At 45.4% G+C, this 24,093-nt stretch overlaps 1 protein-coding gene across 2 annotated transcripts; it reads right to left on the minus strand.

Moving 5' to 3' along the window:
- Positions 1-244: 244 nt before the first annotated feature.
- Positions 245-23,953, minus strand: GCNA (germ cell nuclear acidic peptidase). 2 transcript variants are annotated; one of them, XM_090061730.1, is made up of 11 exons: positions 22,628-23,953; positions 20,220-20,274; positions 15,691-15,737; positions 14,197-14,260; positions 13,663-13,724; positions 11,946-12,398; positions 11,448-11,622; positions 9,797-9,941; positions 7,389-7,527; positions 4,244-4,448; positions 245-1,826 (listed from the first exon to the last, which is right to left on the minus strand). In XM_090061730.1, the coding sequence occupies exons 1-11, from the start codon at positions 23,082-23,084 to the stop codon at positions 1,577-1,579; spliced, it is 2,052 nt and encodes a 683-aa protein (XP_089917856.1). In that variant the 5' UTR covers positions 23,085-23,953; the 3' UTR covers positions 245-1,576. The 2 variants fall into 2 exon arrangements, with proteins under 2 accessions (XP_089917856.1, XP_089917857.1); XM_090061731.1 differs by lacking the exon at positions 22,628-23,953 and adding an exon at positions 20,645-20,693.
- Positions 23,954-24,093: the final 140 nt, after the last annotated feature.

Below are 24,093 nucleotides of genomic sequence, written 5' to 3' on the forward strand. Positions count from 1 at the left end.
TGGTCCCTGCTCCTCTGCATTTCAAAATCAACCATACCATAAAAGTTGCCCCTGGCTCATGTCACCCAGGGAATGAAAACCTGCACCCAAACCCCATGGCTAAAGCTCAGGCATGGAAAAATGGTTGTACTGCCCTGTGACCTACTTGACCATGCCCCCCCCCCCAAAGTGTTTCCTGGGAGCTCACAGAGGGCAACAGGGAGCCATCACCTCACCTCTGTGCCTTACCCCATTCGCCTTTCACTGCTGCAGACCTGGAAGTGTTGAGGAGTTTGTGACCCCTTGCGGAGCTATTCCCAAAGACACAGAGTCGCTGTCAATCTCAAAATTTATTTAGCATGCTGGGCACTCTGAGTGAACTCAGAGGCCCCAAATAAAACTGTTAGAGGCGATTTATAGTTTACAGACAACATGCGCGCGCAGGTGGGAATTTTCCACTGTGAAGGAAAACAAGATGTTAGGTCAGTGTGGGAAAACTCTTAATTGTTTCAAAACTGGTTTTTGGCTGCGTGTTAACTAATGGGGGGGCTGTATCTCTGCTTCAGACTTCAAGGCAATGAGGCCTGTGTCTTATCAGCCTGTCCTTGAAGCACTGAGCCTGCTACACTATTATTTATGATTTTGTTAGTAAATTTCTACAGAAGCACTTTGCAGGGTGCTCTGTAGAGGGGTTTCAGCCTAAGTCCATAAGCAAATACTCCTTGGGGAACCCCTTAGCCCACCCAGGGGCAGCAAAAGAGAAAACAGGCACTGGGACTTATAGAGAAATTAATTTCATTAACCGTAACCATCAGTATGATACAAAATTTGTTTTATTAATAATTGAATAAAACTTACAAAACTGATATAATCACCTGAACACATTATTTACAGTACACACACTGGTTATCCAACCCCCCCCGACCCAAAAAAAAGGTATCACAAATCTGTAACTGCAAAATATTTGACCTAGATTTAAGACCTTCCCTCTCTCTCAGCCCAAGTTAACTGCTTCTGGAATCTCTCTCAAACCTGGTTAAAATACTTAGGTTCTAAATGAGTTTCCCCCTCCTTAACTTCCATTGGCCCTCTATGAAATCCAGGTGTTTAGAGGTCAGTTACAACAACACTTAACTAAACAGATGCATCCGACCCCCCCCCAGAACATTCTACAGCAATGGATGCAGGTCCAAACACGTCTTAACGCCTTAAGGAGACAGAAGTGTTTCACTAACAGCCACCTGAGTGAAACAGGAGAATCGTGCAAGGAACTACTGATGAGTAGGGGCAAAAAAACTGCTCCTTCCTAGAAGAAAATTCTGCCAAATAAAGGAAAGATAAATATCTAATCTGTATACAAGGATATTATTTCCACCAATATTTTGAATCCCGTTCTTCGAATGCAACTAGCTCAGACCTTAAAGACTTCTGGCACCTTACAAGCTGGGACACAAACAACAACAAAAAACCCAACAATTCATTGAATCCCTGCTGCAACCCTTCCAAATTAGAAACTAAATTGTAGCCAGCTAGACCGGTCTGCTTTTTCTAATGCTACAAACTCCTGTCACACTGAAAGCACACAGCTCAGATACATTTAAGAATCTAGGAGCCTGGTCTTTGAAGCAAAGTCAGCACTTAGCTTCCGCATGACCTCTGCATGGCTCAAAGCATGCTGCTTTTTCTTGGTAGACCCATAGTTTTCTTTCACGTACTTTGCAAACGGAGTTAGCTGTGTTCGCACAGGAGTACCATCCTTCCTGCTCGACTGACACAAGACTAGCTGCCCCTGACAGTGTGCACACACAAAACGCTCCGTGTCCAGCGACTTGGAGTGACGCCCAATCCTAAAATAGAAGAAAGAAAATGTAAAGTGATTATATAATGGCATTTCACCAGGGGTGTCAAACCTAGCACCGACAGGCCTGATCCAGCTAACAGAACGGCTCAGTTGGGCCTACTAGCCTACAGGTGGGCCACCAGAAGTTGGGGGTGTAGCCTGCCGTAGAATCTGGGGCCCTTAAGCCCAGGGGTGGGGACGACATGACACTCAGTGACAGGAGACCAAATGAGGATTGATACAGCTTTGGTTGCCCTTGGGCTGTTTCAGCTGTGGCTGTTGCTGTGGCCTTATGTCCTTGGCTGCCAGCCCCACCACTGCCCCATGCTGGGGCTGCCACCACAGCCACCGTGTCCTGAAACATGCTGCTTCAGTTCTGGCACAGGGCCCAAAGCAGGAGCCAGAGCATAGTTATTTGTCCTGTGCCAAAGCTGGAGCTGCCAGCTGGATCCAGCTCACAAGGAGCCTGTGGTCTAGATCCAGCCTGAGGCACAAGAGGAGACCCACACCCTGATATCAGGCAATAGTGGTAGGAGAGTTCCCCAAGCTTCAGACCAGCAGTGTAAGTTAGTCTTCTAATATTTTCTGCTACAGTTAAGAACAGCAGTCTCTATTTGTGTGCAGGTTAAGTGTTCTAAGCATGTCTGTAAATATGTTCAGGGCCACTCTAAGGGTTGCGTTCAATTAACCACACAAGCTGCATGCCTAGCTGCTCTGCCCCATGAGAACTGTTGGGGCATCCCCTGGGCTCCTGCCAGGCTGCCATGCAGCAAATCGCTGTGGCTGTAGTAGCAGCAGCTGCAGTCTCCAGGCATCCCCCATCCTTCAGCTTGTGTTCTGTGCCTACCCGGGGGATGGTGCAGTGTGGCACAGCATAAAGGGTATACAGGCCCTCAGCCTCACCTCACAAGTCATAGCCCCCTCACTATTTTCATTGCCCTCTGCTGGACTCTCTCCAATTTGTCCCCATCCTTTTCTGTTGACACAGGACTCCAGATGTGTCCTCAGCAGTGCAGAACAGAGGGGAAGAATCATCTCCCTCAATCTGCTGCCAACGTTCCTACCAATGCATATTGGCACTGATAAAAGTAAAATGGACATTATCTGCAATAGTCTTTTTTTGGCCGATGTGGTCAGTAATGTCACCAGTAAATGCCACGTGCGTGCACGGCCGCAGTGCGCACATAGCCAGGACTGCAGCTGGGCAGCCACTGGTATCAGCCCAAAAATTCTTTATCGGTGCACCCCTATGGTATGCCGTTAGCCTTCTTTGCAACAAGGGCACATTCTTGGCTCATATTCAGCTTAACAATTGCCTGTAAACCGCCCCTACCCCGGGTTTTTTCCTCTTTAAATTACAAAAACTACTGTCGTGCTAAAAAAGGTCATATGGGTTCTCTCTGACAAGCCCTGTTAGCAACTACAACAATAAAATCTCAATGTGTAACCATTATCCCCATCTACTACCTAAGCACACAGGAAGCAGAGTGCCACTTACAAGTTATATACAAGCTCTTCACATAGCTACAGCAGTCTCTCACCAGCAAGTCTACACAAGCTTGTAAGTGATCAGTAACTCTTTCACTAACACTGCTCTGTTAGAGTTGGAAATTCAAGTGATACCCTTTGCCTCATGGCAACATAAAATTTTAGTTTTTATCCAACTACCACAATACCTTCCTAATATTACTTTGTCTGTGGGAGGTGAGTCCTGGAGAAGATATCTGGATCCCAAGATGTAAGCAAAATGGAAAGTCTGAATGCCCAAAGGAAAAACCTCTGCTCTCATGGAGAACAGCACTGCACAAAATTAACTTAACTATTTTGAAACTGGCCACGTGTAGCATTTTTAGACAGAGCTGCAAAATTTTAAATCTATAAGTAGTGGCCAAGAGGGACTCATCTCCAGCAACTTTGGTCCCATTTGGTTGCTACTCTAGACTGTATGCAGAAATCAGTAGGCAATATTTTGATTAACAGACTAAAGAAGTCAGGCCATGGAACTGAAATGGTCCCTTCTGGGAGTTACCCTACAAATCTTCAAAAACTCATTGTGGTCCAGACTGCTCCCCTTAAATATCTGGTCTTACCTCCCCCCAACATTTTGTTCTCAAAGAAGCCGTTAAGTAATTATGATGCTAATAAGAACAACAACGATGGCGATAAATAATAAGCAGCAGGGAAATTGAAGTCTCATAAGGAAACTGGAAGAGAGATTGGTAGGGGATCAATGTGAGGCTCTTTATGGTTTTAGGACAAAACAGGTGAAGTAATACAGACAAATTCAGTCCATTCCAGTGCCAACTGCAAATAATTTTAAAAGATCTAGTTTTAAAATAGACAGTTAGTTAGTTGTTGGATTGGGGAGGTAAAGAAAGTTAATAGATGATCCCAGGCAAATGGGAGCAAACAATGACTACTCACGTGGCTTTGCACACAGAACACTCATAAGTGAATTTGTATTTAATCTCATAGCTGTGGCATCGTGTCACCATTGGCAGCTCTGGATGAATTACTGTTGATTTCTTAGCATAAAATCTCCAAATCGGTCCATGTCCATCTCGAATTCCATTGATAATCCACGTGGCTGCATGACAAACCTCATGGATCAGTGTGTCTCGAAGCCGGTCTTGGGGAAAGAGAAGAGGGGGAAAAAATTAAGTTGCTTGCCATCCCTAGTGGATGACACCACTGTCACCAATGCCAGATAAAGTCTTCACTCTGATAAAAATTGCACAGACTGCTTAACGCAAGATTTTCCACACACTATTCCCTCCAAGTCAGAGGGCACGTCATCCCCTGCTGTCCTCAGTGTCTCTGGGGTGATAAGAGGGTGACTTCTTAGAATCATAGGGCTGGATGGAACAAGGGTCATCTTGCCTGACCCTTGCACAAATGTTGGACAAACCTAAGAAAAGTGCCACACTGGGTCGGACCAATGGCCCATCTAGCCCAGGATCCAGAAGTGGATGGTAGAGAGAGAACCATGAACCTAACAGATCTAGAATGTTCCATTCCCCATTCAATACTCTCCCTGACATCCACCATTATTGGTTTAGAGGTGCCAGAGGAAACATCTCCAACCATTCTGTTCAACAGCTGTTAACAGATCTATGATCCAGGAATGTCTTGTCCCTCTTTGAATTTGAGCGTAGCATCTGTCTCTACCACCTCCATGGAACTTGAATTCCACAAGTTAACTATGTGTTGCTTGAAAAAGTACTTTATCACGTTAGCTTTAAACCTGTCACCCACTCATGTCAGCAGATGCCCCTTAATATTGTGGGACTTGGTGAATAACAGTTCCCTATCCACTTGGTCCACATGCTTCATGATTGTATAGACCACTATCATTTCCCCCTCAGCATTCTCCTTTCCAAACTGAAGAGTCCTGGCTTATTTACCCTTCCCTGGTATGGCCATTGCTCCATGACCCAATCATTCTGGCAGACTTTCTCGGTACCTTTTCTAATTTTACTACATCCTTTTGGGGCTGTGGGGTCCAGAACTGTACACAGTAGCCAACACGTAGGTGCATTTACAGATTTGTGTAGTGGCATGATGATGTTCTCCATTTTGTCTTCTGTTCCATTCTTAACAATGCTCTCAACAGGTGTTTTTTTTGTTTGTTTGGTTGGGTTTTTTTAGGTACTACTACATAAATCAAGCCAACACTTTTAGAGAGCCATCTGTATAATGATTTCAAGGTCTCTTTCCAGTACCGTAACAGCCACCAGACATGTTGTTCCTATACCACCCCACCCAGGTGCCCATTCAGCCTTTTCTTGAAAATTTATACAACTTCTCTAGACAACTTACTCCACTGTCCTCCTGTTTTTAATGTTAGGAAGTTTTCTAAAACAATGTTGCTGTGTAGATTAAGAACTTGTTAGAAATTGTATGTTTTTCTGCATCTTTCTTCCAACAGGTATCAGGAAAGTTAAATGCCCCATTGTTACTAATTTACATATTTACAGATATTCTGTTTGAAGAATGCCTTATTCAGTCCTTCCTGATTTGGTGGTCTGTAGTCAACCCAGGTTACTTTTCTTTACCCTCTAATCTTCACCCAAATGCACTCACAACTGCTCTCTTGCTCACTTCCCCTAGGACATCAGAGCAAGCACATGCATTCTGGACAAAACAGTGTAATGTCTCCTCTTTTTAACCCCTCAAACCAGTCCTTCTAAATCAAACTATACCCCCTCTAGTACTGATATTCTAACCATGTGAGTTCTCCACGACACCTACTCCATGTAAAACAACTTCCAGTTCATTCTGCTCAATCCTCATGCTTTTATTGGAATATAGGAATCAAAGCTACTTTGCGGATTTTCCTGATGTTTTTTTTCTCCCTCTCATCTTAACCCCATTAGTTTTCCCCCTTTTTTCAACAGCTAAGCCTCTTTGCCCAGCCTTAATCCTTAGATCCTAATTGTACTTCAGTCATTATTTGTCATCATTCTCCACAAACCTAGTTTAAAGCCTTCCTCAGCAAATATCCTCCATGATGTAAAGATACCTTCCCTGCACAGCTTTCTTTTTCCCAGACCATCACCCCAGGTCCATAGTTGTGATCTCTTCATTTTAAAGCCATAGTTATGCAATGTAGATACTGTGAGCACCTACACATGTGCCCAACACATTCTAATTAGTATGCGTCAGAGCAGACTCGATGGAGTTGGCTGGAGCATGCCAATTAGCATGCTCCAGCAGCCTCAGCATAACATCTATTCAATGTCCCATGCTTCAAAATGGCAGCAAAGGCACTTTAACTAAAGGTCACTGAACAAGCTTTAGTTAGTGTTCCCACCGTCATTTTGAACCGCGGCAAGCTGAACATGCAAGACGCTGTGGGTGCTTTAATTAGAGTGCCTCCCGAGGGCCACTCTGATTCAAGCGCTCCCCCCCGTGGAGCACATGTAAAGATGCCCTGGGTACACATGCCTGATGACAGTTGTGTTGCTACTGATTTAAGATGATTTTCAGTTGAACTTTGCCCTACCCAAGCTTTTACGCTGTAGTACAGCATGATTGTTTTAATGATCTATCAATAAAGTTCATTCATTCAGAGGTAACTGAAGCATTTTAGACAGTCAACTGAGAACAATTAATATAGTATTGAGAGTAGGGCTTTTTCCCTAATCAGCCTCAATTGTGACTCCACATCTTCTGAAAAAAGTGTGTTTAGCTATAGTGAACAAACTCAGTTCTCGAGGAGCACCTGCAATAAAGCACAGCCTTTAAAACTCTTAGAAATGCACTTTGAATCATGATGCCCATAAAATCATTATCGTTAATAAATAAATAAAGACCAGGCCCTCATATAATGCTTTTCGTAAACAGATTTCAACATGCTTTGCAATATTTAATGTACTTGTATCCTCACAACAGGACAATGCTATTATTCCCATCTTATGAATGGTGAACTAAAAAAAAAAAAGACCAACTTATTTAAGTTCTTACAAACTTTGTGCCAGGACAATAAATAAAACCCATGTCTCTGCATCCTAGCCTAGAACCCGCCCAGTAAAGCAATTAAGTTCAATATCCTTCTTTCCTTCCTTACCTGCAGAGTCACAAACTTTTTCAGAGAGCTCTATCCGAGCATAGCGCTGCAACTCGGGACCTTTTGTTTGCCCAGTTACACAGTACCCTGCTGTCTTCCGCATCTTTTTATTCCAGCTGATTTCCATTTTCTCTGGTAACTGAGAGAAAAATAATGAAATGGTGCATGTCATCTGCGCTCTCCCAACAAACATCTCTTCCTCAGGCTTTTCCCTGGTGTGCGCTATCACAGCCATAAGCAAAAGGTGTTTATCCATGCACATTAGGACTGAGATCTGGGGGGAGGCAAGATTTAAGAAACTCCTTTTGCCTTCCCCACCTCTTTGGAGGTTGGAAGACTTTGCTCTCTCTTGAGATAGACCGCATGAAGCAGCTGCTTGAAAGCAGTTTTAAGCAAAAACAAAATAGCAGTGAAACAGTCAGCCACATAGCTCAACTGAAGAGAAAAAGAAGTAAGAGTTAACATCTCTAAAACTAGCCGTTGCCCCTGGCCATGTTGACAATCTCTTCTCCAAGTGCTCAGAGGAGACTCTTCCCATCACTAAACCAGGCTGTCAAACCCTTGATGAGGGCAGCATCCTATATTCTCTAAATGTTCCACAGAGGCTAAAGCCTGTCCTAGGAGACTGAATAGGGAGATGAAACCAGCTGGTTAATGGTGCTTACAAGATTTTTTCACAGGCTTAACTATCAAGTTTAAGTGCAACCTTCATAACCTATACTCTCCAGTTTATTGAGGCTTCTTTTTAAACCTTAAAAAAACCCAAAAAACAGTTCTCTCAACATGAAGACTAACAAACTGATCAAGTTCTTCAATCTGACCTTGTCTTGTTCCAAAACACCCGAGAAGGACCTTCCTTTCAGACTCTAGTGCTGCTGCACGCAGCTCTTGAGATTACAAGTTCCAAAACTCTGAGCCAGGCTATTGGTCTACAGAGAACTGGCTGATCAGGTTGGTTCCAGCTTTTTTTAAGCAGGCAGCTTAAACCTGATCTGATCAGGGCATACTGCCACAAAGAGCAAGAAATCACATTCCAATGCCACAAAGATGATGGCAATCCAAAAAACTGGACATACAAGAATCAAAAGCTTCCTCAGGCACAAAAGCCTCCCAAAAGCAGCCTAAATATATTTCTATCCCAATTGCTTTTCTAAGCAAGCAAGGAACTCATTCAATTTCACAAGTATGTGATGTGATCACAAGTTAGTCTTGCAGTAAAAATGCAACAAATGCGGTAACAAATTTGATACTTTTTTTTTAAATTTATACCAAATAATACCACTACACAGTTATCTATCACTTTGCAGGTCCAAAACACAGTTTTAACTACACAGTAAGAAATATGCAGTTGCCCTCTGAGACAACTGGATATTACTGCCATTTTATGACTGGGGAAAGCTGAGGTTCAGAACAATGCAATTTGCCCACTGTCAGCACCCAAGTCAGTGCCAACCTGCGACTAGAATTTAGGTCTTCCCAACTGTGATCATTCCTCCAGGCCTCAGTGCTTTAAAGCCAAGTTACTGTTGCTCCCGTAAGCAAGCAAACTAGTATTAGCGGGTGTATACACTGGGTGCATGTTTTTCTGGCTTTGTTTTTTTTTTTTGAGTCCCAAAAGCATACTAATGCAGGGATGAGATTTTGGGGGCCAATACCAAGACCCAATATTTAAGGAGGCACGTTAAGTCCGGTGAGACGGAAGGAGAGGGAAGGAGTGTCGGGGGGGGGGGGGGGGGAGCAGATCAATGACTCCCACTGTGAGGGAGGGGGGCGGGGGGCCAGAGCCATGGGAAGAGGTGGTTCCCACCACTGCTTGGACCCTGGGAAGGCACGAGGGAGCATGCTCCCTCCCCCACCCAGATCTGCATGGGGCGGGCTGCAGCCAGGCTCTTCTCGGCGGGGGCTGGGCTCAGAGCTGGTGCCAGCAGTGCTGGGAGGATGCTACATCCACTCCAAATTTTGCTGCCACCCTGCTCTAAACTAAACAAATGATGGTGGAGGCCAGGCAGGGTGATGAACAGAGGACAGATCATTCTACACATACCCAGTTCAGTGGTCTCCCTCTAAAGCATCCAGTCCTGTCACTGTCAAAGGCAGGATGCTGGACTAGATGGACCATTGGTGTGACCCAGTATGCCACTTCTTGTGTTCTGGAAGATACTTAAGTATAAGCTGAGCTGGACAAGTTAGAAAAATCTCTGCACTACAGCTATAGAAAATTGCTTTACAAAACAATTCATCTTTTGACCTCACTCAAACATAAGACACTTGCTAGAAAACTGAATTTCAGCTGATTTTGAGATAAGGAGCTAGAAGAAAAGAGCCATCATTTCACACACAGAATTATAAGTAGCATAGAATCCATGGGTTTTATTTGTTCTGTAACTGAAGTGTGTGTATATGACTACCTTTTGCTCAAAGATGGTGCTGTTATAAAGGCTGTAGAGTTTCTCTGTCAACACCTCCTTTTTTTTCCTGAAATCCTTCACATATTGAGATGTTGGTTTTGAGAGATCTTGTAAGAAACAGCCAGCCACTAGACAAAGATTTGATCTGCAAGAAAAGTAGTACCAAAAAAGTTAACCCATCACATAAGTTTTCTAGAAAGGAATGGTTATTTACCTTATACAATATGGCAGGGACCCCTCATCTTAGATTCAAATACAAATGGAGGGAGTGGAGCAGGTTGCTGCTGCAGTTCCAACTCTGGCCCCAACCTGGAGATGCGGTTTTAGAGTCAGAGATTCCAGGGGAAGCGGGTCAATGGACCTGATCCAGCCTGAGGTCTAGCCCCACACCACTGGAGCACACTGTGTCCCAAGGGGTCTGATCAGACCCTGGGGCAGCACCAAGGGCTGGATGGCAGGGTTCTACATGCTGTATGTTTGATACCCCTGCTTTAAAGGATAGAAAGCAAACACTGCTTATTCAGTCTTGTTGCCCCAAGCAGAGGGACCTGAAATACGACATGTTCTTGCACACAAGCTTCTCTGGGTACATGTAATATCTTTCATTAGTCCAACTGAGTAGTTGGAACACACTTCTTTGCAAGCTTTTGGGCACAAACACCCTTCTTCAGGCATAGGGAGAGTCTAAACCAAAAACGCTGCAAATGCTCTGGGCCTTCATGAGGATGGGTCGGGGGTGGCACGAGGACCGACTATGTGATGTGGCTCAGTCACCACTGTTTGGAAGATTCTGATCTCAAGTAGACATACTCCTGATGCAAAGCCCCAAAGTCTCATCCATGGAAGAGTAGCATGTTTTGAGCATGTCAGCGTGACAGCCCTCATAGCAACATGTACTCATATCCCTACATTAGTTCAAAGGTTGTGCACATGCCCCATGTCATCATAAATTGTAATGCCACAAGTACATTGTGTGTGTGCCTACACGCGCCCATTAATGCGCAGCAATAAGCTACTGGACACACGGCTGCATGCATGCCAGGAATCACAGCATGTTGAGCCAGGCCAGAGCGGCCCAATGCAGCGTTACTCTCGTGCTCCAGTCAGCTCTCTAGCATCTACACGTGCACTGCTGCAGAGTTTTTTACTCTGCGCCAGGATAGCACTTGTGTTTACAAGTACTATCCTGCTGCAGAGTATACTAGTTTACTCCAGCCTAATAGGGATGCCTCAGTGTCTACAGTGCGTCTAATTAGTCCATTGCGCAATAAACATCCCACGTGGACATGACCAGTATTTATGAATATAAACTATTTGAAACTCATGGAACTATATAAGCTGTTTTTAAGAGCAACTTTAAAATTGCAAAATAAGTCCATTACTTTTAGTTGGAAACAAGTTCCACCTTATACACATCAAAGATTTCAGAGCCTTAAGCTAGAGTACAGAAAAAAAAAAAAAAAAAAAGCTTTTTAAAACAGTAGTTAGTACAAGCATTAAGGGAACACAGTTTTTTTTATCTGTTTCTTTCAAGCATGACAAACAGGAAGTACGGGTGAGAACATAATAGCTGTACTTTGCCTCAGAATTGAATTCAAGTTGCTTTTTTTTTTGTTCTCCGAAAACGTGACAAGCACAAAGAAAGGTTTACCTTTTCTCGGATAGGGATGGATGCACGTAATTAAGTGACACAATCTCAGGAAGTCTCATAAAAGGCATTAATCTGGAAGCATCTTTCAGCAAAGATTCTGAGTTTTGTCTCTGGACTCTCTCCCTCTGAACAGCCTGCTGTATGCTTTCACAGGGAGACTTGAAGTTTTCCAGTTCTACAAGCATAAACAAAAAGATTACAAACCTAAATGAACCAAATATTAGGCATTTCTACCAAAGAATAAGGAATTAAGGGACTGACTACAAAGCAGCAGAACACTACATAATCCAAAGGTTAAATATGATGGGCCAAATACAGGCAAAAAAAGAAAATGGTTAAGTGTATAATTTGTTTCAGAGACAGGTCTGAAAGGACTTTAGGTGTGATTTACATATAACAACCCTTTATGAAGAAGAGTATAAGGAAGTCCTGCTGCCCATTTGCACACTACTTGCTAAATTAAGAGGATTAAGACAATAAAGAATGGCTTTCTCCTACCTCTGGTACCTGGTTGACAGACTGTGGTTTTGTTCATGGGTGAACGTGGAGTCAGAGGTGTGCTTCGCTTTTTTATCCGCTCTATTAAGGATTCAAATTCATCTTCTGAGCTGTCCGATTCTACTGTCGCATTTTGTTGCAATGCTAAGGTTTGTATTTTGTCCTCTGGATTCTCACAACCTTGCTGCTTCTCATCCACAGATGGACTCAGATTATATTTAGAAAAAGCAAGATCTTTTTGTATGCGAGAAGGAGGTTGTTTTGTGCGTCTCAGTTTCTTCTTCAACCCCTTCTCTCCACTCTGTTGGTGGCGGTCCCGCCACGTACTTTTTATAAAAACAGAATCTTCAGTGTCACTGTCACTTAAAAACTCCAAACGCAGCTGTTCCCTATAGCAAGCATTTTCCTTTCCTCTAGCTATTGGTTTCTCTCCAGCCCAAACATCTTTCAGCGCTGCAATTTAAAAGATAAATATAAGCAACCCACTAATTTAACTTCAAAGACATCAGCTTTTGTTTTAATATCAATCTGCCAGATGCTTTGGAACACGAGACCCCTACACAGAGAAATATCATAAGATTTCCATGCATGTTTACACTTACGTCCACATTATCTAGAAACAATGCAACTGACAAATAGCCAAAGGACACATATCCATGGACCCTAGAGGGGCATGATGAGTCTAGCAAACACCATCACAGTTGCACTCTTGATAAAAGTTTCTGCAGCTATGTATGTTTGACTTTGTTTTAACATAATATTTATTAATGTCAGTTCTATTCCTTAAATAAGCTATTTGAATAGGCAGTGCAGGGAATGGGAGAAGGGCTGCCTTTGGCAGCCAGGTTTCCTTTTAATTAAAAGCAAACAGAATTGAAGAGAGTTGAGAGAGAGACAGCCCATTTTTTTAACTGGCATAATTGGAAGGGAGGGAGAAAAACAGCAACACCAGATGTAGGAACAGGAAGCAGAGGAAGGAGAGAGAAGTAATCCAACAGAAAGGAAGAGAAGTTGACACATCATATCACTGTATATTGCCTTTAAAGCAGGGGTGTCAAACTCATTTGGTCCCACTGGCTGGATGAGTAGTATAGGGATGCTCCTTGGGTTGGATCAGGCCCACAGACCACACTCCCCACCCCGCCATGCTGATTCCAGTGCCAGCGGCACCCTGGCCCACAATCGGCCCACTCCCAGGTCTGGAACTGCATGTCACCTGCTCCAGTCAGTCTGGGACCTGTGCTGTAGCATCTGTGGGCACTGGATGCAGTCCAGTCCTGGACTGGCTAGCATGAGTGCTGTATGCAACACATTCCAGACTGGCCTGGCCAGGAGCCGTGAGTCCCAGAGCAGTCGTTAGGTGTGGTGCAGTTCCAGGGCCACCAGGGCAGAAGTCCTGTGTAATGCAGACCTTGGACCAGCTGGACCAGGCACTACAGGCAGCACGTGTGCCAGATCCTGCACACAGGGCTAGGCCAGCAGCATGTAGACTGGCTCAGGCCCAGGGACAGCATCCGATTATGGAGCTCCATAGGCCAGATCCAACCTGTGAACTCTTTGACACCCCTGCCCTAAAGAGAAACCAGACATTTTCAAATTTACTTCCATCTCTTTAAGAAGCATTATGAGCTTGGAACAATGAGCATTTGTTCATTCTACCCAGCTAAACGGTCATCCCCTCTGTGGATCGAGAGTTATTTGCCCTTCTTATTTGTACCTCCTTTTCTTCTCAAATCTGAGAAAAAGTCCTCCCTGGAGTCAACAATGAAGTTGCTCAAACTGTAAAAATAAAATGAGACAAAAGAAGCTATAAGCAGAAACAGGATGATTGCTACTATTCTTGTCCTAGCATAGGTAAAACTTCCCAGTTATCTATTGCAATGCTTGTCACCATGGGTACCTCCAAAATTTTTCAGGGTTATATTGGCATAATTTTATAGTGTAACAAAATCAGCAAGTTAGGTCTAATGAGATATTCATCCCCATCTCATCAACAAAGGAGGAGAAGAGGTAGAGAAAAGTGACTGAACTAATATATCTCCATGAATGAGCTCATGGTATGAGTGCTCTCAAAGCTCCTAACCACAATACTGCCCTATGTACAGAAGAGAGGCTCTAATTCAGTTTTCCACATTTAAATTTTATTTTAAAAACCCCAACACTGCAAACTTATACATGGCAACCAAAATGTCCCCATTAATAATTTTTTCCCCCCTTAAGTTATATACTTTTCTACAGGACTAACATCTACCTGTCATTTTGCTTCTTTGGGACTTGATGTGCCAGGGATTTTGGAGTCTTCATTCTAGATAAAACTAAATCAGAACATTGCAATTAAATCAGAGAGCTTAACTTTCTAAAAGAATCCTATTCTGTGCAGGGAGTACATACAAGGACTTAACCCATGTTACTTTTAAATTATAAATAGCATACAGGATCCCTAAAACATACATTTTATTTTGTGTCTTAATTCAAAACAGCAGCTGTTCAGAGCAGAAAATGTTTGACTCCTCTCTCCATTATCTTTCAATGCCTGTTCTGTCATAAAACCTGAAAAACAACTGCTCAGATATCACAACTGACTGCTTGGAGAAGTTGTCCCCATGCACATTAGATTATGGGTACGTATGCCTTGTACATCCATTCCAAGGGGCTTTTTGCCTAGCAATACACATATAACACAAATGCACCCTACTCCTTTTGTTTTATATGGAGGGCATTAAAGGGTGGTAAATGCTACCTGCCATCAGTTTGTTCTTAAATCACAGAACTGCAAGAATCATAGGACCCTAGGAAGAGGGTATAGAGGGTAGGATGCAGCACAAGTTTGTAGTAGGGAAGTACTTTTGAGATTTTTCAGAGACCACTTGCGGCTGCAACAACTCCAAGCGATACAGAGCAGCAGGGAACACAATTCTTGGAAGAACCCTCAATTTGGAACTCCCATTGAAGGTTCACCTTATTTTAGGTCTCACTGAAAGACATCCTTGGAGCAGGGAGCTCTTAGACTAATCAGGGCATTCAGGGAGGTCTTGCATTCCAGGCTGCGCAGATTTAAGAAGGTAAACCTGGAGCCCCACCTCCCAGTCTTTTGGGATCAAGGAGTTGAATGATTTGCTAATTGAACACTTCCCTAAAACACAGAATACACCCAGGCAAAGAAGGCATTTGCAATGCCTGTTCTGGGGGATGGTCTTGTTAGAAGAAAGACAATACTTAAAGCCTGGCAGTTCAAAAAAGGCCATCTTCAATAAAAGATGGCTTTCCCAAGAGAAAGTTTGCTGACCTAGTAGATTTCCCAACCCATAAAAGATGGCCAATAGGCAATAGTGCCAGAAAACAAACCACTAGCTACAAAGAATTAAAAAGCAGATTTCGAGGCAGAAATATTAAGTCTTAAGGACAAGAAAAAATACTCCCTCATACCAAAATGCAGTTGAGTAGAACTTCAAGGCAGGAAGCATATACCATACTTTCACACCCCTTGTATAGACCACAGGGATGATGCATATTCACATAGGTACTCCTAAGGACAAAGTCTCTCAACTCAGTGCCTAAGATGCATGTGCATCTTCAGTATGATTTGGGGAGAAGAGAGGGGGTGTTCTTGTTGCAAAGCCTAACTTACTGTATTTAAAGAAAAAAAATCCAAAAGTTTAGAAAATATATTTCCATAGCTAGGAACAATATACCTTCCTTCACTTGCTCATACAGCCAGCAAGAATTCTACCCAGTCTATACTCACACATTTCAAATTCTTCATCATCACTAGATGAAATGGTCAGACTACAGCTGAAAAATAAAATATGAAAACAGGTGTGAGAAATGTGACAAATCCAACACAGATCAGGATCAGAACTCCCCAGAAGTTCTCACAATTCAAGACTGATGAATAGATTAAAACAAACAAACAATGTTTTTGCTATACTCAGTCATTCTGGCCAGGTATTAATTTTCAAGTAGAAAGCAAATAGAAAGAAAGAAATAAGAAAGCAATAGAAAGACAATGCTTTATTATGGAACATTTGGCGTCTTAAAGAAGGCTTTCATCTGATGGTAACTTAACATTGTAGTCTGCTCCTCACAGAAAATCTGCACCCGTTCTTTGATGGGGGAACAGTTTTCTCTTTGCCATCTGCACCTAAGGAAATGTCTCACTCTGGTTCCTTATCAGATAGCCCAGTAGTCTAGACACCTTTGACAAGTTAAAATAAAACTCAAATAGCTGTTAACCCATTTACAATCCCCACAAGAACTCATTTCTCTCATTAACAGCCTCCAGCAACCCCCTTGCTTCCTTCAAAGCCTATGTGTAAACTAGAAGTACACCGATACATCAGTCTGATATTGGATCAGTACCAATGTAAGGAAAATGATCTATATTGGCCTTAATTGGCCAATAAATGTCCATGCTGGGCATGGGCACAGCGCAGCACGTAAGCACTGAAGAGACAGCCTGCAGCATGGAGAGCTGCCTCCAGCTGGAATGTATGGGGGAAAAGGGGGGGAAGGGGCATGGTGCAGGAGGCAGATCTAGGCCCTGCTGTGCAGGAGGGATGGAAGCAGGGGCTGAAGCAAGTGATGCCCAGGCGGGGTGGACAGGGGACAAAGCCTCAGCTTGTCCGGGGATGCAGGATGGAGCAGGGCTTGTCCGGGGTTGATAGGGGAGGGGGAGGTGGCTCCTGCTGCCACATGCAACTCGCCCATTGGCTCCTACCACTGCTGCTGTCACTTGTCTAGGAGGACACCAGGGGGCATGTGCCCCCAGATCTGCACCAGGCAGGCTGGGGCCAGGCCTGTTACCAGCAGAATCTGGGCCGGGTGCAGGGCAGGTGGAAACGCCAGTAGGACCAGGGGGCTACAGCGAATTTTGGGGTGGCTGCAGCCCCCTCCCAGCAGTGCCACTCCATGCCCTACCCAGCCCAGGCTCCACCAGGAATAGGCCACGGATCTGCACAGGGTGGATTGGGGCGGGGAAGTTCCCAACAGAGCCTGGGCCAGGTGGGGCATGGGGCAGCACCGCTAGGAGGGGGCTATGGGGGAGAGGGGGGCAGAGCTGCAGCCACCCCAGTATTTGCTGTAACCCCATCATAGCTCTCCACTCCCAGCAGCACCACAGCCCACCCTGTGCCCTGCCTGGGCATCCCAGGCTTCATGAGGAACAGCCCTGGCCCCAACCTGCCCCGCTCAGCACAGATCCAGGGGCACTGTGCCCTCCCAGACAAGTGACAACAGCAGTGGTGGGAGCTGGTGGATGAGCCGCTGGAGGAAGCCCCGTGTGGTGGTGGGAGCCACCTCCACCTCCCTCCACGCCCCCCAGATAAACCCTGCTCCATGCCACGCCCCCCCCAGAGGACTTGTGGCTTCGTCCCTGGCCAGCCCTTCCTGACTAGGCAGGGCTTGCCCCTGCCCCAGCCCTCCCTCCCTCACAGCGGGGCCTTGATTTGCCCCCTCTATGCACCTTCCCTTCCCCCTCCACCCACCCCTTCTCTTACCACACCAGACTTACCTGTTGCAGGAACTGTATCGGATCAGTATCAGTTGATATGCCTCCTTAAATATTGGCTGTTGGTATCGGCCTCAAAAATCCCTATCAGTACACCCCTAGTGTAAACTTTTACAAGCCTTTCACATGTCCGTCTGTGGAAATTAGAGAGAGATTGCCTCCTCCCCTCCCTCCTCTACCTGTTCATTTCCACCTAATTACACTCTCACTGACCTCTTGTCACACTTTTAGCTTCTTTCAGTCCCTGGAGATCTCAGAATAGCAAAGACCCCCTATGCCTGAAAAACGGTGTTTGTGCCCAAAAGCTTCCAAAGAACTTCTTTCCAGCTACTCAGTTGGTCCAATAAAAGATATCACATCTACCCAAAGAACCTTGCCTGCCTAAGAAACATGCGTAGCATTCCATGAACACTTCAAAATACTGGGGTGCTTGCCAACTGTGTTCTTTTTTTTTTTTAATTTAAATTAAATTACTTTTTCTAAAAATAGAACAGGTTTAAAATAAAATGTGAAGTCATGAAAACATAAGCAAGCTGTAACCTACCTTTGACTATTTTTACTTCATTTAAATGTGTAAACAGTACATAATTGCTGTGGCTGTTTTAAAAAAAGTCAAACCATAACCTGGAGAAGGTTATTGACTTGTCAGGTATCGTTTGCTAAACTAACTCTTGATATTGGAAATCTTTAAGGTTCAAAAACAATGCTGCTTTCATTTTAGTTTATTCAACTAGTCCATTCAAAGCTCTCTTCCATTCCATAAATCAAAATGAACTATGAGAGGTTGAAACCCATCAGCTCTAAAACCTTGAAGGATGATGCCAAGCAGCCATAATTTCAATCAATTATGGATAACATCTGTATTTAATACGTGAACTTTAAGAGCAAAATGGGGATGCAAGTATTGTCTAAAAAATACCTGTCTAATTATATTGGTTATATGGCCCAGTGACAGAGAAGCAAGATGACAAGGCAAGCTGGGGCCAAGGGTGATATGTGGGATTGTAGCGAGTTCCGCTGCCAGCCGAGACTGAAACCCATGGCCACAGCAGGCTCTACGTGGCAAGTGTGCAGGAGCAGGCAGGCAGCAGCACCAGCGCAGGGTGGTAGGGTCCGCTGTTGGGGGAGAAGCTCTGGCAGGGGCTGCCTGGGAGATGGCACGGATCTGTGCTGCAGCATCACACAGCTGTTGCAGAAGGGAGGGAGGTAACTACCAGTTACTTGGGGGAGCAGACCCAGGCAAAGTTGTATGGTACAGTTGACAAGACTCAAAACAGCAGCAAGCACTGGCAGAGCTGCCATCAGGTGGTGCGGGGTTGCACAGAGCCAGGACTCTCACCGGGGTTTCCCTGTACATTCCCCATTCGAATGCAGCCAGCAGCCGGCCCAGTACCACACTGCTCTCGCTTGGCGGAAGCGGGCTCCTAGCACAGAGTACTCAGCCTGCAGGTGGATGCCTCAGGTGCAATCCTGCACAGCACACCCATCCACCACACACCCCTGGGCTGGGAGAGCTGCTGCTGCAGGTCCTTGCTAAGCAGCAGCTGCTGGAGCCCGGGACGTGGACAGGAGGGAGGCATTGCCCAGGGTTCCGGGCACTGGCAGGCTGGCACCGCATGGGTGCAGTGCAGTTGTTCTGGTAGGCAGGAACCCCTGTGGGTGCTATGGGGGAGAATGCACCTGGCTCCATACAGCCTGCCATTGCGTTCACTCCTGTTTTAGCCCCAGTGGCTCCGTTGCACAACTTTGCCCAGCTCCACTCCCCCAGGTAACCGCTAGTTATCTCCCTGCCATGACAGTCTGGATCCAAGCAGCCCCAGCTGGAGCCACTCTGCTGACAGCAAGCAGCACCAAGTTGGGAGGTAAACAGTAAAAAAGAATATAATTACCATTTAAACTTTTACATTCTTAGTGCAAAAAAAGGCCATAAATATGTGTGTCTTGTGAAATATGACATCACATGGCATTGGTAAGTTCTATATATAAAATGGCTTAGTCCATCTGTCTGTCCGCAAGGCTCTTGCGGGGCACATCTCCAGCCAGTGCTGTGTCAAGAATGACTGGCAGGGTGTGGCTACAGTGGAGCAGGCCAGGCAGATGCAGGGGGAGGGGCAGGGGGCACAGGACCAGATGTGGAGTGGCAACAGCCAGCCATGCAAACTACCCCCCTGCTCCCCGGGAGGTAGCACTCTGTCCCTACCCCACCATTCTTCAGTTTGTTAGTGTTAATAGATAAAAGGTATTCCCCCCCAATTATCAAAAGGCCAACTGTAGTGCAAAGGTTATCAATTAATTGCAAAGTAACCTCCTTAACTAGTCACCAATCAACAAGATTAAGAAAAAGCTCTCAGGGTCTGGGCTTATACCTGATCTACAACCAGACCTCCTTCAACCTCCTTCACTCAGGTGATTTCTTTGATCAAGCCCTGCCACACCCCTGGGTCAGCTGGATGCCCACCTGCCCGTGGCTCAACAGATTGCCTGACCCCTTCAAGTGGTAGGCACATCAAGTGCCCTGCCACAGAACTATAATATAAGAAATTAGGTTTTTTGAATTGGGTGCCACTCAATTCACCGATGTTATGGAGAGGGCTGAGAGTTCAAAAACATTGAGAACCACTGGTCTATACAAAAGCAAATCTGCAAACAAGCAGCAATATAGCTAATACATGTTAACTACTTTGTCACGTGTAGAGAGAAAATTTTAAAAACAGGTGAGAAAAGCTATTCAGGATTTTTCTTTTTTCTGTTAATCAAAGCCTTCTTACCTTTGACCCTTTTTGCTCTGGCATTCTGCAGACATTTTCTTTTTGTTCTTTTTACCTGCAAACAAAAACAGCAAAGAACAGTTGAGAAACACAGATATTGGGACACAACAAGCACTACTTCACAGCAGTCTGAACTTACACAAAACAAGTAATAGCTGAGTCCAAGAGTTATGACTCTGAAACTCATGCCAAGCTTGGGCCTACTCACAAAAGTCAAAATACAGAATACTGATGCTAATCGCATAATACAAGAGGATGCGAGTTCATGGCTAGGCCAGCTAAGAAGGAATAACAAAGTCTCTCTTCCAGCCTTTCTTGCTATATTCAGGATGATTTCATGCAGACTTTTAGTTGTCTGGTGTGTAACCAAATGAAATGTCTAGCCTTGATTAATTAATATGGTAAATATTTCTCTTGTTACTTACTTGTGTTTATGTGCAGGAAGAGACAATTCTCCATATGTAATAGATGTCTCCTCCTGATTTACTATGTTTTTACTAGCTGTTAATCAGTTTCTTGATATGTTCCAAACCTTCTTCAGGAACAAGAGGCAACTCAGTCAAATTAGAATTTTCTGATAACCAGTAATGAGCAGGTTTTTCCTGTCAATGACTGTTTGGGACTCTCTCCTGATTTACACAACTAAAAGAATGCTTTGAAAACGCTAAATTAAGGGTATAAAAATGCAGTAAAACAGCACGCACGCTTCAAGAGTAAGAAACCTCTAAGACCAGTTGCTTATATGCCCGATGTACTCAAGAAGTCAGTGAGAAATCATCACCTTATAGATAATTACTGGGCTCTGACTGGGTTCGGGCTCACTTGACTTGATTTTAAATACTTGTAGTAAATAAAGCCTTTTTGTCACTCATCAGATGAGGTGTTGTGTCAAACCCTGGGCTAGTCCAGAGTCCTACATTTTTATTTGCTAACAAGAGCTCTTACAAAACTGAGAACAAAGTAGGCAGGGAACGAGTCTACAAAAGAAGAGAAAAATACTGATGGAAGATTGGCTGTGGAGTTCCCAACTTCCTAACAGAAAGCCTTTGTCAAGCTGAGGACCAGAGGCCAACTCCAACGAGCAGCACTGAGGAAACGCACGTGTTGAATTCAACACAACTGCTTTATGAAACTCCACAACAGATGTCTCCTAAGCAGACAACAGGTGCAGCGTTAGCCTTACCAGAGCAAGCCTGGAGACGCAATGAGAAAGGTACCTTAGCAATAGAGACCATAATGCACTTAAGTGTCCAAGTTACGACAGCATGACCCCTAGCATAGCCCCCATAAGCTATAACTGGAGGGTTAGTTTGTTTGTGGGTTGTTTATATTTTGTTTCAAGTGCTTGATTGTTTTGAAATGAAACTGACGAGCTACATTCTGTCACCAGGTCAACATTTCCCCCTTTGCCCCCACCTACCATTTCCCATTGCCTCTGTGCCATTCATTTACATTTTCAGACCTGCATTTCTGTTCCACCCAGATCACAGAAAACACCAGCAGACTCTCCCTAAGCCTGAAGAAGGGTGTTTGTGCCCAAAAGCTCAAGAAGAACAAGTTTTCCAACTGTTTAGTTAGTCTACTAAAAAGATATCTAATTTATCCAAAGAACCTTGTCTGCCAAGAGCCCTTATTGCATCTTGCTTGAACTCCTATCACTGAGAATCTTCAAATGAAGATCAGCTTTCCTTTCAATTCTATGTGGGAGTCTGCCTTTTGGGACAGGAATCAGCATTACTATTTGCACAGGTAAGCAGAAAGTAACAAGTGGCTGGGGGGCTGCAGCAGGAATTGGCAGCCCATGATAGCCCCAGATCACAAGCACCAAATCTGCCAACCCCCGCGACTAGAGGATCATAACGGCCTGTTCTTCAGGCTTTACCGCCTCTGAGTTCGTGGCCTGGAGCGTAAAGGTCAAGCGGTAATTACATTCATACGTTTCCCTCCTAACTCGGGGCTGCCTGGGAGGCGGGGCAGGTCTGGGCGGGCGCTGGGCAAACCCGCACCGTGGAGCCGGCTGGGCTGACCCAGGAGCGAGCGCAGCAGCGAGATGCACAGAGCCAGGGGCCGCCGCCGCCGCCCCCAGGGGCCCCGGCCCTGCGCGCCGCCAGGTGCACGCGGAGGTGCGGCTGACGGACTACCGCCTCTCTGCCGGCGCACAAAGTTTCTTTTTTCCAGAAAACTAACTCGGCCCGAGCGGCTTCTACAAAAAGGAGAGCCCCGGCGCGGGCAGGGGTCGCCGGCAGAAGCAGGAGGCCAGGCCACTGCGGCGCCGAGTCCAGGGAAGGCGGCTCCGCTCCAGGAGGCCAGGCCTGCACGGCGGGGCAGCCCCGGGGCCGCTGCTCCAGGCTGGGCGCGGACGTGATGCCGCCGCAGCCCAGGCAGCGCAATGCTCTGCCCCCGCTCACCTTCGCGTCCGCAGCGCGTCGCCGCCACATTCAAACTCCGCGCCGCAGCCCCAAGTATTTCCGGGTCGCGGGAAGGACTTCCGGCAGGCGGGGCGCATGCGCGGCCAGCGGCCGCGAGTGGCCGATCGCTTCCGAGCAGGTCTCTGATCCCGTCCCTGTCCCCGTCGGAACCCGGGCCACGGTGTCCGCAGTCGCAGCGGGAAGCCGTGGTCGCCCCGCCCCGCCGACGGCTGTTACGGCCCGGCCCGCACGGGGCTCCGCGTTGGCACCGTCCTGCAGCGGGAGCCTGTAGGAGGGCCCAGGGGACGACCGATTTCCCTCCCGCCCCGCCTCCACCGCTGCAGCCTGGGGAGAAGAGCGTATGGGGGCGCCTGCAGCATGGACACACGTACACACACTCTCCAGTGAGATCTTTATCTGTATTTATGGTGTTTTTTTCTTTTTTAAAATCAGACATTTGCGTGGAAACAAGCCTGTTACAGTCAGCAAAGCCAAGTGAGCAGCTATACCCTGCGGCAGGGATCGCCGGTTTGCCTAAGAGTGAACTGGAGGCTCAAGTGTTCAGGGGATACAGCATCCACGTTCAGAATGGACACAATACAGCCTACTCCAAACCGGGGTCAGTAACGTGCAACAGCAGCCCTTAGGATGCAGTCACCTTTACTGCCTTAAGCTTGTTAAAAAAAAGGGGGGGGGGAAAAGAAAAGAAATCCCAGGTATGGCACAGGCAACTTGCAATAAAATAGTACAACTGATCAATGTGCAAACTTTCCTTTGAGACTTGTGACCAAGATGTCTTGCTCATATTGTAGCCACGAATAAGATTCTACCAGAAAACCAATGTGTGGAGACTTAAGAATTCACCCGTTAGGACATATTCAAGCATCATTTGAGACTAGATGAAAGGTGCACCAAAGCAGCGAAAGAATACAACTCTCCAGTGCAGCACTAGTAGCAGACAAATTTGTTACCTGTAACTGAGCAGCAGTATGTAGTACAGCTAGCAAGACTGACACTGGTTTTAAACTGCAGTCCGTGACCCTCCGTGGAGCTTTACGAATTAGGTTTTTGTTCCTGCTTATTCAATACAAAAAACTCATTATTCAGTTTACATACAAGACCACAGCCTCCACATTACCACATAGCGTGATGAAGTTGGGACACTACAGGAAAGGAAAGTAAAAAAGGTAGCCTCTGTAAGGCCCTAAAATACTGCAAAAATTAAGTATGTACATAAGCCCTTTAGAGCTTTAGATTTGAAATATGTTTTAACATTACAGACATACTGAAGGCAGATGATTAATTAGTTGATGAAAATCTATACTTACCTGGAATAACATTTCTGCTGAAATAAATTAAAATATTTAAAGCCACCTATAGACATGAAGTCAAAAGACAGCAGCTCAGAACACTAGGTTTTGAAAGCAGCATGGAAAGGGTCGTAAAAGCGAAACGTTGGTCAAGTA

The sequence above is a fragment of the Crocodylus siamensis genome, chromosome 8, assembly GCF_052110815.1.
Source record: "Crocodylus siamensis isolate JL-2025a chromosome 8, ASM5211081v1, whole genome shotgun sequence".
Lineage (NCBI taxonomy): Eukaryota > Metazoa > Chordata > Crocodylia > Crocodylidae > Crocodylus > Crocodylus siamensis.